Source organism: Emydura macquarii, unplaced genomic scaffold, assembly GCF_026122565.2.
Source record: "Emydura macquarii macquarii isolate MOO-44397 ecotype Brisbane River unplaced genomic scaffold, CSIRO-AGI_Emac_v2 contig_480, whole genome shotgun sequence".
NCBI lineage: Eukaryota > Metazoa > Chordata > Testudines > Chelidae > Emydura > Emydura macquarii.
Window position 1 is genome coordinate 4,925,691 of NW_027130617.1, and position 16,506 is coordinate 4,942,196.

A 16,506-nucleotide genomic window follows, 5' to 3' on the forward strand; every position below is an offset into this window, starting at 1 on the left:
TGATAAAGAACAGCACCACAGTTGGACCTTCTCTTCCTACCACACGCTGGTATGAGGTCCCTATGAGAGACTGAATCTCCTTGTGGACAAGAGAGAAATAGCCTCAGAAGAATTGGTCCCAGTTAGTTTTCATCTTTCTATCCCATACATCATGAGACTGACCAACAAAACCCCTATATTTGTTTAATTAAATACTTGCTTCTGATGTTGTAACATGAATACATAAAAACAGCATCACAGTGTCATGTAGCACCATCGCGATGCAACATACTGATGCTGTACTTATTTATTCAAATTGGTGAACATTAGCAATGGTAAGGGAGCAGCAGCCTCTCAGCTGAGGGGGCAGTGAATTGGCTTCTACAGTAAGACACAATTATATTGTAGCACTGTAGTTTGGATAAATATTATAAACCTGATTTTGAAACATCAGTAATATTGTAATATCTTATCTTAGTTTTATATAGTGGCTAGCAGAAGCTGAGTGCTATTGTCATTTAATCCTCTGGAAGTCTCTCCAAATATGTATTTGACTGGAGTGGAAATAAGCGTGGTAATTTTAAATGAAGTTTAAATAAAGTTTTAATGGCAGTTTCTTCACAAAACTACCACAGAACTTAATGTTTCTAGAAGTCGCTGGTCAGAAAAGGTAGACATGACTGTGACAGAGAATGAGTTGCAAGTCAAGAATAAAATGCAATGACAACGTTGTATGGAAAAGCTCAGGCTGCATTAGCCCACAAAATATCCAGTTCTTATAAACTACTATCATTCTCCACTGCTATCTATAAATTCTCTAGTAGTACCTTTTAAACATCAATTGTGAGTAAGGCTGTATCAAGAGCACATTCTTAAAAAAAACCCACATCAATGTGTAAAAAGGAAGCTTCTGAAGCAAATCCAATATTTCTAAAGCTTCTACTGCAGTAATAGGGGCTCCATCAATATTCCATTTTGAATTTCCTCTTGGAGCAAAATCCTCAGAGAAGCTGTTTGATACCAAAAGCATGGTTTCAGGAGAACATCCTGGATGCTATCCTAAGTGTGTGTATTCGTGCATACAACTTCATGAAGCAAGTAATGCAAGATCTTCAAGACCGGCAAGTCTTCCCCACTTTTAAAGTCGGAGAGCTCTGAGGTACAGTTCAGCTTCTTCCTAATCATACTAAATGACCTTGGAAGCCACCAGCAAATCCATACCTGCATAAAATGGAACAAAACCAGGATAACGTTTAATCAGAATGTATGAGTTGTCATTGTGTCTATTATGCTAATGGTTTTTCTTGAAAATTGGTCACACAGAAAGTGTGACTTTGCCCAGGGTAATTTAGGAAACGTCTGTGCAATTATTTTATATGCTACAATGGATGCATTGAAAAGTACAAATTATGGTCCTTGAGTGAAAATGTTAACCTTAGTAGTTTGGGAGAGAGGATTTGTTGAGCTTCAACAAACAGATGGCTATGGAAGTGAAAATATAAGGATTATAATGTCATAAGACGCCTTGCTAATTTTATTGTGATTGTAATTTATTCTTTGCTTTTTACACTTTCTCCAAAATATATTCAGTCTGGTGTCATTTTTTCTGTAGGGGATGCTTGTTGAAGGACCAGCAGGACCAGCAGGACCTCCAGTAAGTGGATATTTTCTCATTTTGGTTGGTTTTCATCATTTAATTATAATTTCATTTTAATGCATTCAGTGTATCCATAGTGCTTCTGTACTAATGAATTTACATATTTAAAAATAGAGACATCTTTTATCATATGTAGAATGTATTCAGGTCAGTAGAATAGGGCAAGATTTACAAAAGATCTCAGCTCAAGTTTTTTCAGTGGGAACACACTGGGTACTGAGAACTTGTTTGAAACTTTGGCCCAATTATTATTTATTGATATAAAAAATAAAGCAGATTTTTTTGTAAAGTGAATCGTTTATGGGTCTTGAACATACTTTTTGTAGAGAATAGCTGAACACTCTGCTACAAACAGCCATTTAGCATCATTTCTGGTCTATTTTTCCATAGGGTCTTACAGGCCCCCCAGGGCTACAGGGTCCCACTGGTCCTCCGGGTGACCCTGGTGAGAGGGTAAGTCAACATATGGATTATCCAGTTTATTAATGGTATATCTTGCAGTAACCATTGAAAGAGTTAATGGGGGATCCTGACCTAGTGCATATGGATGTAGCTCAAGTGAAGTCCATGGAGCTGCACTCGTTTTCACCAGCTGAGGATCTGGCCATATATTTCTTTTGAAGTAGCAATACATAATGCAAACGCAGGAGAAAGAAGCAAAGTCTCTGTAATGCATTTCTAAGATTAAAGTTTCTATCTAACCCTAATCTCACTGTTTTATTTGGTGTGAAGGATTTTAAAATTTAATAAAATAATCATAAAATCCAGTTACAAATCTCTTATATAAATTTGAATCAGGTTTAAATAAAATGTTTGAACAATAAACCATTCAAATGAAGAGGCGAACAAACAAAATCCTCAATGAAATGATGAAAACAGTGGATACTGTCAATCTGAACTGTGCTGGACATATTGTGATATTTGATGGTGCAAGGGCAATTGAGTTTATTAGCTAGTATTACATAATATGACTCTTGAAAGAACAGGTGTGGTTATGCATAAAATTAAAATGTTAGTTTAAGAAAACCCATTTTAAACTTGTGTATTTAATGCAGCCATTACTTAAGTCTTCAGTGTTTCCACAGGCCTTTTGGTACCTCTGTAATGAGTATAATTTTAAAACGGTTTAAATGCATTCAGGAAACTTTCTGTTGCAGTAGACATGAAATAAATGTCACTCAGCTTCATGAGTGACAGTTTACTGAAAAGTCTAGCATGTTCATGAAATATTTGTGTTTGGGAGGCACTGAAAATACAGCAACTCTTCACTGCATAATTTGATATTTTTGTTAGAATTTCTGAATCATAACATAACAAACACTCAGATGTAGAAAACGGGCTGGTGTAAACATTTTTTTCTTCAATCTTTATTCTTATAGATTCAATAAATCCATACACCCTTACAGATTTAAACTGATAAAGCAACACAGAAACTTAACATTATTGTAATGAAATTGCTTGGGGTGATATTCCCTTTGCTTGTAAAGCTGTAAGTGATCAGTAAAATTCTTCATGAAACAACTCTCACAATAGACACACAACGTCATCATTCTGCATTGGGATCTACCATTGTAAAGTCCTAATAAGTTCACAAGAGCTTATGAATGCAGAGGTTTGTACTAGCAGATCCTGGTGCTGTGACTTCTTTAGCCTACTTCTTTAGTATTACAAAGTGACTCATTTAGAAATTTAGTGTATGCCACCTAGGATAGTTTTTTACATGCCTAATTCTTGCTATTAATCTGGCTATTGCAGTAGTTTGGTCTAGTTGTATCCCAAAACTTTTATTTCAGATAAAAATTCATCAATAGACAATGTTTTAAGAAAATTACCATTAAAACAAAGGTAATTGTTCAATTTAAAAAACTGTGTATGGTTCCCAGATAGTTTACATACAATAATAACTAACACCTGGCTTAATTACAACATAATTTCTTCAGATGTAGCCTGCACACAGGATTTTAATTTTTTTTTCCAACTATCTGGGAAGTTTGAAGATTGTGTTTTTCTATTATTAACATCACTTTGGGTCAAAATAAAAATAAGGTCTGACAACAGTGCTAAATTTATTAAAGGAGCCTTTTAAAACTTAATGTAAACTCAGAACTAATTAAGGGATTTACTCAAAGTCTCAGAAACTTAATCTTTACTCAAAGAGTAATTAATTATTATTATTGTAGCACCTAGGAGCCCTAGTCCTGGACCAGAGTCCTATTGTGCTCGGTGCTGTATAAACACAGAATGAAAAAAAAGTTCCTGCTCCAAAGTGCTTACCATCTAAGTAAAAGTAAGCACTGTAACTTTGAGGAGGACACATTGAATTATCTATGCATAACAGAGAAGATGAATGACTGCTTTAATTGCAAAACTCAACTCAAACTAAACTATGGAGTCATGACCAGTGCCTCCATAATTAATTAATTATAGCCAACTATTATTAATATAATCTATGGCTAAATCAAAAAGAAAAAGTATTTCTTTCTTCTCCTTTTTTTCCAAGGTCTCATCAAAACCCATCTATTTACACATCCTTCTAACAGTGATTCAGACACTCACACTGACCCTCCCAAAACCAAATTCTTTTTTTTAAACACATATGAAATGTATTCACAACATAAAAGAATGAATACATGTGGCCCTGTAACTAGAAGATGTGTTTAATTAATCTCCTTTTCCTTTTGATCTCACAGGGCCCTGCAGGGCGTTCTGGCCTTCCAGGTGCTGATGGTTTAGCTGGTCCCCCAGGTACCATGTTAATGTTACCGGTAAGTCCTTTTAGGGTTACAGAGTGGTCAGACTTGTGTTAAATAATGCTTTTGCTTCCAAGAAGGGGAATGAATTAAAAAGACAAAATAAATCTCCAGTCCTACAGCAGGTTCTGTTTATAGAATGAGATGTAAAACAGAGGTTCTGACCATTTGGGAGCCTTGAGGATCACTTACTCATTTTCACTAGAAAAAACGTGCTAGTCCTGGTTTTCCTGGCCAAATTTAAACCTGGGCGACTGAGCTGTGCTTGCTTAAATACCCTTATAATTTTCAATTGTTAATGATATTATTCTCCACTATCTGTCATAAATTATTTTGGTGTTGCACATCTGAGAGCTAAAGCTACTACCTGCTGCCTGCCTTCAAGTCTCATTGACTTAGTGTGCTCAGATTGGTCTTTGATGTGCGCACATATTCAACCCAGTCCTGCTCCCATTGAAGTTAATAGCAAAACTCCACAGGATTCAGGAGGAGCAGGAACAAGTCCAAAGCTAGTATAGTATGCTGGAGCCTTTTGGTGTGAAAGGTGAAATATCAGTGTAAATCATTATAAGGTGCATGCACAAGATCTGTTTCTGTAGGCAGATACCATCACAGGAATTAATAAACAGACTGTGAATACAGCGAAGTACAGTTGGTAAGATGTAATCTATATAAGTGTTTATTGGTTGTAGTTGCCATTCTCCTGAATATATGGGAACTATATTGCTGGTCAGTAAGAATGAGGAAAGAAAGTTGTGGAAAGTTTATTTTCTATTTGGAGAACCATCGGTGAAAGATTATTATAATGAGCTGGTGTTTTTGAGCTGGCACCTGCAGTATAGTTCTGCTAATATATCATTGCCAGAGCTAGTAGAATGATGGAAATATTTATTCACTAATAATTATTTGATAAAAATGCCATTATTCCCCAGAAATATTATTCACAAGTTATTCTTCCAAGTCTAGTCATTATTTCAGTGGAGGGTATTTCATATTTTTAACAGTTTGCTCTACCAGGAATGGCAAGTATGGAGTAAACCAACTATAGGCAACCTGCTCAAGCAATTTTGTGAATCCTACTAGGCTGCATCTTTAGGTCTGTGTAAATCTGGCCCTGAGTTACTTGCCAAGGCCACACCAAACGTTTCTGGTGGAGTGAGGAACTGAAATCAGGTCTTCTAGTGCCCTAACCATGGCTTAGACTGCTTTATTCAATAAACTGTATCTACACCAAAGATTTTAGAGAAATCTCTTACTGTTTCTGTATCACGAGTGTAGCTCCAGCCTGGTTAGGAGCTGTTGGTGTAGTGGTATAGACTAGTTGCTGGTGTTTTACCATTGCATTGTCTAACCCTGCTTTGAACATACATGATAAAAATGCTGGTGGCCTGTTTGCCAGTGGTCTCACCATTGTTAGCACCAGTGAAGCTGCACCAATAATGGGAGTTTTCTTTAAGATTACCACTGTACAAAATGCCTAACAAAAAAGCCAGCTACAGTATGAGTATATATTTTATAACATTTTGTTTGCCCCTCCCTCTTCTTACAGTAAAGGGGACCTCCAAATATTAAGGGTAATCTCAGCTTTTATTTAAAAAAATGTTTTTAGCCCTTGCCCTTGCAAAGAGGGCTTTGAATGCATAAATCAGCTGTGGAAGTTGAAAGTATGTCACTGCAGTTATCCTGAACATTACAGGTGGTGCATGGTCCCCACTAGCCACCCAGGGCTGGTGCTTGGATCCGTAAAATGTGCCCCTCAGTTTTTAGAAGATCCTCAGATAAATTTGCATTTGTGAGGCTCTTTGCTGCCCAGGACATTGCTGATACCCTCATTGCCACAAGCTCCTTCTTATCTACTTCCTGCATCTTCACCAGCTGTACTGCTAAGTAGCCAGTGTAGCTTCCTGCTATAGTTGTTCTGCCCAATAGCATGAGAAAATCCTGGTCTAATGGGTTAAGCAGAGGATGAAGAACAAGGCAGTCTTGCATTCTAATCCTTGCAGTGGCAGTGACTGTCTCAAGGACTTAATCAAATCACTTAATGTTTCAGTGTTAGTTTCTCCATCTGTAACATGGGAAGTTGACTGCCTATGTGATGTGTAGGTATTCATCATCTTACATAGTGCTTGAATTCACCAGAACACACACAGACCTTCTAATGGGCCCCTAATGATTGTTATTATTGTAAATGTTGACAACTCTACATGAACCCGAACACAAAGAGTAGGGCTCCACTTCTGCAGGAGGAAGGTGGGGCAATGGGGCGGAAGCTTGATGATCCTTTTCCCTTTTCAAATAACAAATAATAATAATAATAAAAGACCAATTCATTTTATCGGTGCCTCAAAGAATCAGCTTGCTTGACCCTTCCACAAACCATTCCCTCTGCATAGTGGTGTGATAGTGGTGGAGAGACATCATTTGTATCTGGAGAAATGCTGCAGCAAAAATTGTTTTATGATCAGGCTAAAAATGTTAAAATTGGCTCTGTTATGAAAGCAATTTTTAACTGAATTTGGAGAAAGTCAGAAGTTGACAGAAAATGAGATTGATATGGTCCCATGTTCTGGCACCACAAAATCATCTGATCACCACATTTAGGACACACTAAATTTGGAGAGTTGAGAACAGTGAAAGAAACTATTTTCAAGTAAAGATTTATATCGACTATAGACAAATTAGAATGATTAGACTGTTCTACATATTCTCTCTATGTTATGAGATGTACAATATCAATTGTATCTATCTTGATGAGAATGTTTAAGTTCTTATTTGGAAGCATTGTGTACATCCATTTAATTTGAGACCTAAGGAAAGAGCACAAACTATTCCCTGACAGAGATCAAACCATTTTCATATCAAAGCTTGACATCAATTGAATTGCATTTCTCCTACTACTAATAAAAGTTGTATTCACATTTGGTACTAATTGATTTTGGAGACATTTCACTGTTGGTACAATTTGTCATAAAACAGGAATCCGTTCTGGTTTCCCATTTGGCATTTTAATGGCCCATTGCATAAATGAAACAAAAGAATTCCAGTGACATCAACAGAAATTTTACCTTTTATATATATGGGAGCAGAGCTGGGCTCAAATTCTGTTGTCGGTAACTTACTATTCATACCAGAACCAATGGGTCTTATTTTTCCACTTTGTTGAAGTTAATGGAGTGACACCAGATTAAAAGTGGAGTAAAGAATCTGGCCTGATACCTTAAGTAGCACTTTCTGTAGTTGCAGTGAACAACAAATATATTTCTAACTTGGTTAATTGTGAATTCTTTCTCTTTGTTTGATATTTGTAGTTCCGCTTTGGTGGAGATGGTGAGAAGGGCCCAACAATTTCAGCTCAAGAAGCTCAAGCCCAAGCTATTCTTCAGCAGGCTAGGGTAAGAAGGTTAAACTGGAATAAAAGTAAATCTGCAAATACAGGGGAGACTAGTGTAAAGTTGCTTGTTAGAATATATACAGGGGGTATGGGAAAAGAAAACATGAGATAGATGCAGATGATATAGACTTTTGAATGAAGTACTAAAAGCAGAAATGAAAAAGAACATTTCAGTAAGTCATTAATATTATACATGCACATACACACACACCACAAACTCACGAGATATTGATTCACACATGAATGTTAAGATGAGAACTGAGGAAGTGAGGACAATAATTTTAATAGGCTTGCCACTTCATCATGGCAGCAGAGCATCTGACTAGAGGTGTGGAGGAATTTGGAATGACAAGTTGATGAGCTGTTCAATCAGTTTATTGTATGTCTTACCTCTATACCACCATTAATTCTGGAAAGTGTAATATGACCTCTGGAATGTGTATATTTATGGTGACACCATCACACTACATTCATGCAATATAGTCCAAATGGCTTAATTGGTTTGAAATACTAAAGCTTCTTCCTTAATCCAATAGAAGAACACTTCTCAATTGCAAAGACAGAGGTCCAGTTCTTAGGGTTACCAATGGTTTATTCCTACTGAAAATATACTGGTTTTACGTATGTCTGTTCTTCCCGAGAGTGGAGGACAAAACCTAGTATAAATTTGTATGTATAGTCTATTCTAGGCTCATTTAGTAAACAGTAACTGACAGTTGCTGAGTAATATATTTTATGCTTCACACTTGTGACAGCCTAATACACACAATCTTTTTCTCACACTTTTTAATATGGGTTGCCAGTTGCTCTGCCTCAGCAAAATAAACATCTACCCATAAACTCCCAGTTCACCTTAGTCATCAGCCACTCGCATGAATTAATTACTAATAATCTGGCCATGCAATGAATAAAATGATATAATTTTGTAGCTTCCTTGAAATATGTTTCTTTTTTTAACAGATCGCTATGAGAGGGCCACCTGGCCCCATGGGACTCACTGGAAGATCAGGTCCTGTGGTAAGTTAAACAAAACAAGGATGAATATTTGAATACATGTATATTAAAAGTACACGGCCCAAATTCCTGCCTGACTTACACCCATGCAATCTAAGTGATTTGAATGGGGACTTCATTGGTATAATTAAGGCCAGAATTTGAGTCCATATTCTTATGCTGGGTCTGAAGTTCAGCCTGTAAGCTAATTTAAATTATAGCATGTATCTTTTGTATATATGGCTAGAGTACACTTTAAAACTTGTGATTGCCTTATATAACTAAATAAGCCTCTGCAGTTACATAACCTCATATTTCAGTATCCAAGATGTTTCCTATGGTAAATATTAGGAACTGAAAGGGGATGCTGTAGAATAACATTACCTGTTTATCTTAGGTAAAGTAAGTCACTACTGTAAATGGGCACAGCTCCCACTGACTTCTAAGTGAATTGTGTCTATTTACTTCAGGACTGAATTTGGCTCACAGACTAATATTGAAGGATTGTGAAGGATATTACTGCACATGTGGGTATAATAATGTTGTGAATTCAGGATCCAATCTGCATTAGACAGGGAACAAAAATGACAGCTTTTTAACAGCAAGCAGATCAAATAGCTTTTAGATCACTATTAACTTTGCCACTGTGATATCTACACAACATTTTAAAAGTACAGCACATGTGATAAAAGTGGAAAATCAGGTAGGAGGCTCTGCACTTTCCAAATCATCTTACCAATCTTGCAATTGTAATTTCCTCTTTTAGGCAATGGATACTTGGCAGACTCAAATAATCCACAAAATGCTGTAATTTAGCACTTGCCATCTTTCAAAAAGCCATGTAAGCATGCCTACAAAAATATAAAATGATAACTGCTGCAACCAAGATTATAGGCTTCGTAGAAAACAAGTCTTTTCTAAAATTATCTCAGGTGATTATATTTATCCTCTTGGAAGCAGACAATGGGTGTTTCTCTAGAGTAAGTATAGCATCCATATTTGAAAGGATTCACTTAGTTTGGAAAGCTGTATTTAATCTGCTTTGTTGGCATGGTTAGGTTGACAGATATTTTGCCTGTTTTGTGGGTATGATGAGCTCTAACTGCTGTATTTTAGTGCTATGCTTTGCAAAACAACATGTGAACTGTAGTACAGAGAAAGTTAAGCTCTTGTAATGACATAAAACAAACAAATAGTTGTGAAATATATGCAAAACATGCTTAATGTTATTTAATAGCAAAGCAAATTATTAATGTAGAACAGGTACCCATGAAACATCCATGAGGTGGTGTAATTGTAACATTAGAAGTACAAACATTGTCGCTCCTTCTTTTTTGCCCCTCACTGCTTTTATGTGCTGCTTCAGAAACAACTCATTGTTGAGTGGTAACATTGTGACATCATTGTTAAGTCACTTCCCACACCCCATCTTTCTACTTCCTCTTTCCCCTTTTGGCTGTCCTGTCCCTCCTACAGTGAGAGGGAAAATCCCAAGGTGCACAAAATGGCACAGTGGCTCTGTGTCATTCCATTCCCAGCACATAGTGAATGGGAAGAATGGGGGTCTGTCTCATACAAAAGAGATCTTTGACCTCTGCAATGGGCCCTCAGAGACTACTGGCAGCTGGTATAACTCTGCCACAGCTGTAAATCCTACCTTGGGTTGGCTTGGCACCCTATGGCCCCAGTATCATGTAGCTGTGAAAAACCCCTGCCCCACCAAGTTATGCTGTGCCCTAAAAGACCAAGTCACAGGGATTGGCATTTTCTGTTTATCTAGGTAAAACTGAATGGTTTCAGCTGAGTCTCTGTTAATAAAAATAAACAAATAAATAAACAATTTCACTCAATATCCAAAACCTAAAACCACCGGGCTGTAATTGTAACTTTGAAACAGATACACAGAGGCAAATTCTTCACTGGCATAACTCTCCCAAAGTCAATGGCATTGCTATTGTCTGCCAGCAGACAGCTTGACCCACAGACTCTTGGTTGATCAAAATGAGGCAAAGTTCATTACATTCATAATAAATCAGAAAGAAATTGGTGTACGGTAACAAACCAACTTCTACCTTATTTCCATTGGTGTAAATCAACAGACTTAGAAGATTGCAGTCAGTACATACTGACATCACAATTACATAGCCGTTGTAACACTGAAACCATTTTTAAAGAGTGATGCAATATTGCTAGTGTATAGGTCTATTTATTGCTAGCCCTGACTACGTAACACCAGCAGTTTACATATTAGAAGCTTTAGTGGTTCTTTGTATGCAACGGCTAGAGAATGGACTCCATTAATAGCTATTTTGCCATTAAGCCACCAGGAGGCTCTACAAATCCAGCTCTTCTGATCTGGCAAAATGTGACTAGTAATTTTGGCTGCCTCAGCTTTTAGATATCTCACTTGAGATATCTGAAAAAGGGCCTCATTTTCAAACATTGCTGAGCACCTGTCCTCTGGAAAATCAGGCCCATTTTATGACTGTTAGGTTGAGCAATCAAAAAACAAGGCACCCAAAATCGTTAGTCTTTCTGGAAGTCTTGGCCTTAATCTGTTATGTATTTTTCTAATTCAATTGAGAGAGCGTCAATTAAATAAAGTAAGAATCATATTAAGTGTATTATAAAAAAGCACTTTCTTAGCATAGCTGGGTTGCAGTTACATGAAGTTTTAGCATTCACAATGTTAATTAAAGTAAAATATTTATCCTTTTTTATCTAAAGTCATTTCCACTGATTGTGCAAATTTATACTGTTTAAAAACTAGGTTGAGACAGCGAAACCTGCTAACTGGTCATCTGTCCTAATGGGAAGCAACATCTCGGGGCCTCACTTAGGACTTGATCCATTGACTTTTGTAGTCAATGGGAGACTTTCCACTGACTTCAGTTGGCACTAGATCAGGATCTTTGAGCAATTTCCCTTCATTTTGTGGCTGTACTCCTGATTTATACTGGTGAATGTAAGAGGAGAATCAGGCCCCAGTCCCTGCAAAGTTTGTTTAATATTAAGTACACAGCATTTGGTGCCAACCATGAAGGTTGCAAAGGCAGCAATCCCTTTTCATTTCTTAGTAGGCTTCATTCTATTTTTTAACTGAGTTGGTTACTTTTTTTTAATTATGTTGGTATGTTTTTCCGTGGAATGAATTTTATAGGAAAAGGCAAACAGATTGTGAAAAATTTGGGGCCAGATCCTAACTACTCTGTTTAACCCCACCTGAGGATCTGGTCTAGTACTGTTTTTAAGCCCCGGAATAATACTATGAGATAGAATACATTCCTTGCTTATTATTTACTCTGTAATTTTATCTTTATCTGTTTGATGCTATAACAGTGTAGAAGTATAGTTATACAGATTCATCACATGCTAAGATCGAAAGCTCGCTGTAATCACTGGAAACACTCTTGTTGACTTGAATGAGCATTGAATCAGGCCATCAGATTGTTTTATATTTCTATAGTTGCACAAAGGTGCCGAAGATTCATTTTCAGGTCTTGTTGGTTCCTCCTTAATGCAGGAAGCGGACATATGTTTTAAAGATTCATGTCCTTATTGAGCTGATATTTACCTGGCAAACATTAATATAGAACACAATGGCCAATGCCTGGTCTCATTTAAGTCAATGGAGTTTTAACATTTACTTTGATGGGACCAGGATTTGGCCCCAAGTTTGCCAGACCTTTACAAAATGATCTTTCGGGTTCTGTAGTCACATAGAATGGTTTCATAATAGCTAATGAAAAAGCTTTTCTTTTCTGTAATTAATTTCTAGAAGTAGCTAGCAATTTATCCAGTTAAGGTTTAGCTGGATTTTGTATTTGTATTTTGAATACTCACTGTATTTTGTATTTGTTGCATAGGGCGGGCCTGGCTCACCAGGTGTTAAAGGAGAAGGTGGCGACCCAGGTCCCCAGGTACAATATAACATCCTTTCATTTTTCAGTATATTACCTTTTTATGCTTTGCAGCATAGAATAATAGGATTATTCCCATAATATATTGGAGAGCAATCAATTACGTGCTTTTTACGGATAACAAAAGATGAATAACCTTGCATGTACAACACTGCAGCAAATGAAACAGTTAGCAAGATTGTTCATTTTAAAATATGAAAGTAACAAGCTGCCTTTCTGTTAAGAGGACCAATTATCACATGTAGAGTGTCATCTCTTGAAAACCAGTTTTAAAATTGGTACTGCAGGCTCTTTTCTCTGCTCAGTTCTGTACATGCTCATGAGTACCATTAGTATCAATGTCTGCAATCATATGACCTTGGGCTGTGATCTTATCAGATCTCATAAACTGAGCAGGGTTTAACTTGGCTAGTAATTAAACAGCAACATTTCCAAGAAAAACTTTGACACTGGAAGAAGTGGTGTTGGTGACTCAGTTGATGTTACTTTTCCTTCTTAGCTATTACTGTATCAATCTCCCAGCTAGATGGTAGAGGGCACTGGCCTGTTGGAATCTTTAAGCTTAGACCCCAACCTAGGTTCATAAGCCCTTGTGACCATTAAAGAAACTATGACATTTTTTAAGAGTCTGGAGTGTTAACACTAGTCACCTGGCCAAATGCCAGTTTGGGTACACATATTTAACAATGTATTCAGTGATTATCTTAAATTCCACCTTGGCACTAGTACAAAAGTAAAACATTACATATAGCTGGTCAGTCTTTCATTTTTCCTGCCTACATTTCCCAGGGTGGTTTCAGTGTGGTTCCTTGTTTGTTTTTTCCCACCCTTTTTCTTCCTGTAGTCTGGTGGACCTCTCCACAAGCTTGGAGAGTCAGACATTCCTGGATTGATATGGCTGGGTCCTCTCTCACCTCCAGTACCTTGAGGTTCACAGCCCATCCTTAGCCTCAGGGGACCACATGGCCAGCCTGCTCCATTGCAGCCTTCTGTTGAGGCTATGGGAAGTGTTAGTCTCTTATAGGCCTCCTCTTCCAGAGCCAGTCATTGGGAATCAGAGCCAGTCATTGCTGCAGCTTAGTTGGTTTGCGACATGGGCCTGCTGGGCATCTCCTTAGATCAGGGCTTGCAGCTTCTTGGCTATGCAGGTCCTTAAAGGGTAAAACCAGCCTGCTACAATGCCCTAAATTATCAAGTACTGCTTCTGATATCTTTTTTTCAGCTAACCTTTCCACCCAACATGCATTTTGGTCTTGGACAAGAGTGCTCCCTTAGAAACACCTAGAATTGTCTTCAGTGAGAATCACATGCACGTGTGAAAGCAGAATTAGATGTGCAGTCTGTGAAATACTTGGGAATCCCTCTGGATAAAATGTGCTGTGTAATTATAAGACATTATTTAAGCCCCTTCACAGTACAAATCACAGTAGTATATGAGTTCAGAACGTGAAGGAAAACCCCTTCAGTTTTCATTAAATATGGGTGAATTTAATTTTAACATGGCCAAAACAAGATTTGTAAACCACGGGACTGAGATTTTCAAAGACATTCAAGGGATTAGATGCCCAATTTTCATCACAAATTAATAGGAACTGGGCACTCAACATTCTTTAGATAGCTTTGAAAAATCACCACCTTGGTATTTAACACCATATTTCTGTGTCATTGCTTAGCTGGGATGTTTGGCAGTTTGTTTAGCTAACTATTCTAATTTTTCGCTGCCACATATAATATGATTTTAAGAACTGTGTTGTTTAAATTCAGGGTCCTCGAGGCATTCAAGGTCCCATTGGTCCAACTGGGAAAGCTGGAAAAAGAGTGAGTAACACATATCTGGCAAAAAAGAAAAAATTAATTGAAATCCAAATGAATCAACTTTCTCATTTCTCTGTATGTCAGTTGTTGGAATCTTCAAATGTTTGTATTTTTTTCAGGGTCGGCCGGGAGCTGATGGTGCTAGAGGAATGCCAGGAGAACCTGGTTCAAAGGTATGAGATCTGAGGTTGTTGTTCAGTTATGGAATGGATTTTAAGTAGGAATTAAACTGTCCTCCACCATGCCCCAAATGTAAAAACAATGTAGAAATCTGTTCTGCAGTGAAAATATTGATGCTTCAGACAACCAAATAAGAGGCAAGTTTTGAGAATGAATCATCCATTTAAAATATGGTAATTCATGGTAATGGACATCAGTGTAACATATAATCAATTTGATTCTTTGGGCCTTATTCTGATGTCACTTAGCCTGCTTTTGTTTACAGGGGTGTAACTGTATTAGCTACAGTAGTTACTTCTGATTTATACCCATGTAATGCATGACTAGAGTCAAGCTCTTTGTCTTGATGTTAAATTTATAATGGCATAATTACAGTGAAGTGTAAAATCTGGTGCGTGACAGCTTCCTCTGCTTTAATGCACACAGGACCAAATGCTGATGTTCAAATGTATGTGCTCAACTCCAGATGACTTGCTGAGGTGTGCCCATGTATTCATAGGTAGAATTTAGCCCATAGTGAGAAGGAGTAATTTTCTAAGAATATTACAAAGTATAATAGTAATTTACTAAGACTCTAAATTCTTCTTTCCTAGGGTGATAGAGGGTTTGATGGTCTTCCTGGTCTACCTGGTGATAAAGGTCATAGGGTAAGATAAACATGAATGTTTATATGATAGCTTATCAAAAATAACATCGCCTCATTTAAAAAAATAACATAGAACTATGGAGCAGGTTAAGTCAGAGAGTATGTCAGAATTTAATGTTACAGTACAGAGTCAGAATGGTATTTTACAAATATGTCATGTAAACATTCTAGTAACATGAATTTATAGTTAACAATCCACATACATATTTTTTATTTAAATGTATTTCCAGAATTTGGGCCAGATTCTCAATGGGTGTAAATTGAAGTAGCTCCCTTAAAGTCAATGGAGATATGCTGATTTACTTCAGCTAAGTTCTTGCCTGATGGATTGAAATTGTTTATTAGAAGAAAGTTGCAATATACAAATAAGATAGTGTATACTCTCTACGCTGAGAATGTGTGTATCCCATGATACAGCAGAGCCATAGGGGCTCATTTCCATGATGTTTTGATAGGCAGGTTTTATGTTAGTGGCATGTGTCTACTCTTCATGACCCCCAGTTTGCAGATGTGGAACTGAGGTCACACAAGAAGTCTGTGGCACATCAGTGAATTGAATCCCATTTGCTAGGCCAGTGCCCCAACAATAGGCTACCCTTTTCCCCTTGCACTCAGAATACACAGAATTTAACAGCTCTGAACACAGAGTAATACTGAAAGTTTTGCAATTGGTTGTTCATGTTAATTGTTTGTGCCAACATCCTTGACGTCTAATTATTTTGAATACCATTAAAAAGGCTTGCTCAAAGAAAGTATGAATCAAGTATACCTGCAATGATAAGATTAATTGCTTATTGACGGGATTGACTCAGTCCAATCACCTCAGATACCAACATTCCAGAACTTTGAAAAAGACCAGATCAGAGAGCTAATTTTGGTTGTGTTTGGCCCTGTACAGTTGTGTAGGGGCTGAGATGAAAGAAGTCTTCCTCTTGGAATGAATCCCTAATACAAGCACACGCCACAACGGCAGTTCCCTGTGCTCTCCTGAATACAGATCTCCTGCTAGTTCCCATGCAAGTGTTAGCCACCATAGAAGGAACAGGAGGAAGGCAGGATAATGGTTTCACCCTCCTCAAGAGTGGAGCTATTAGACCATGGACAGGAGTACATGCCTGGCTTTTGCAGTAGCCACACTTCCAAGGAACTCAGGGAGGCATTGAATACTCCCATAG

General features: G+C 37.4%; 1 protein-coding gene across 1 annotated transcript in view; it reads left to right on the forward strand.

Annotated features, from left to right (window-relative positions):
- Positions 1 to 16,506, forward strand: part of COL11A1 (collagen type XI alpha 1 chain) — a gene marked incomplete at its 5' end in the record, with an annotated part of 200,489 nt that overhangs the window by 56,575 nt on the left and 127,408 nt on the right. The window contains 9 exons of the mRNA XM_067538274.1: positions 1,592 to 1,633; positions 2,027 to 2,089; positions 4,327 to 4,401; positions 7,695 to 7,778; positions 8,738 to 8,794; positions 12,637 to 12,690; positions 14,455 to 14,508; positions 14,625 to 14,678; positions 15,279 to 15,332. Of these exons, the coding sequence (XP_067394375.1) occupies positions 1,592 to 1,633; positions 2,027 to 2,089; positions 4,327 to 4,401; positions 7,695 to 7,778; positions 8,738 to 8,794; positions 12,637 to 12,690; positions 14,455 to 14,508; positions 14,625 to 14,678; positions 15,279 to 15,332 (537 nt within the window). The remainder of the gene's footprint in view (positions 1 to 1,591; positions 1,634 to 2,026; positions 2,090 to 4,326; positions 4,402 to 7,694; positions 7,779 to 8,737; positions 8,795 to 12,636; positions 12,691 to 14,454; positions 14,509 to 14,624; positions 14,679 to 15,278; positions 15,333 to 16,506) is intronic.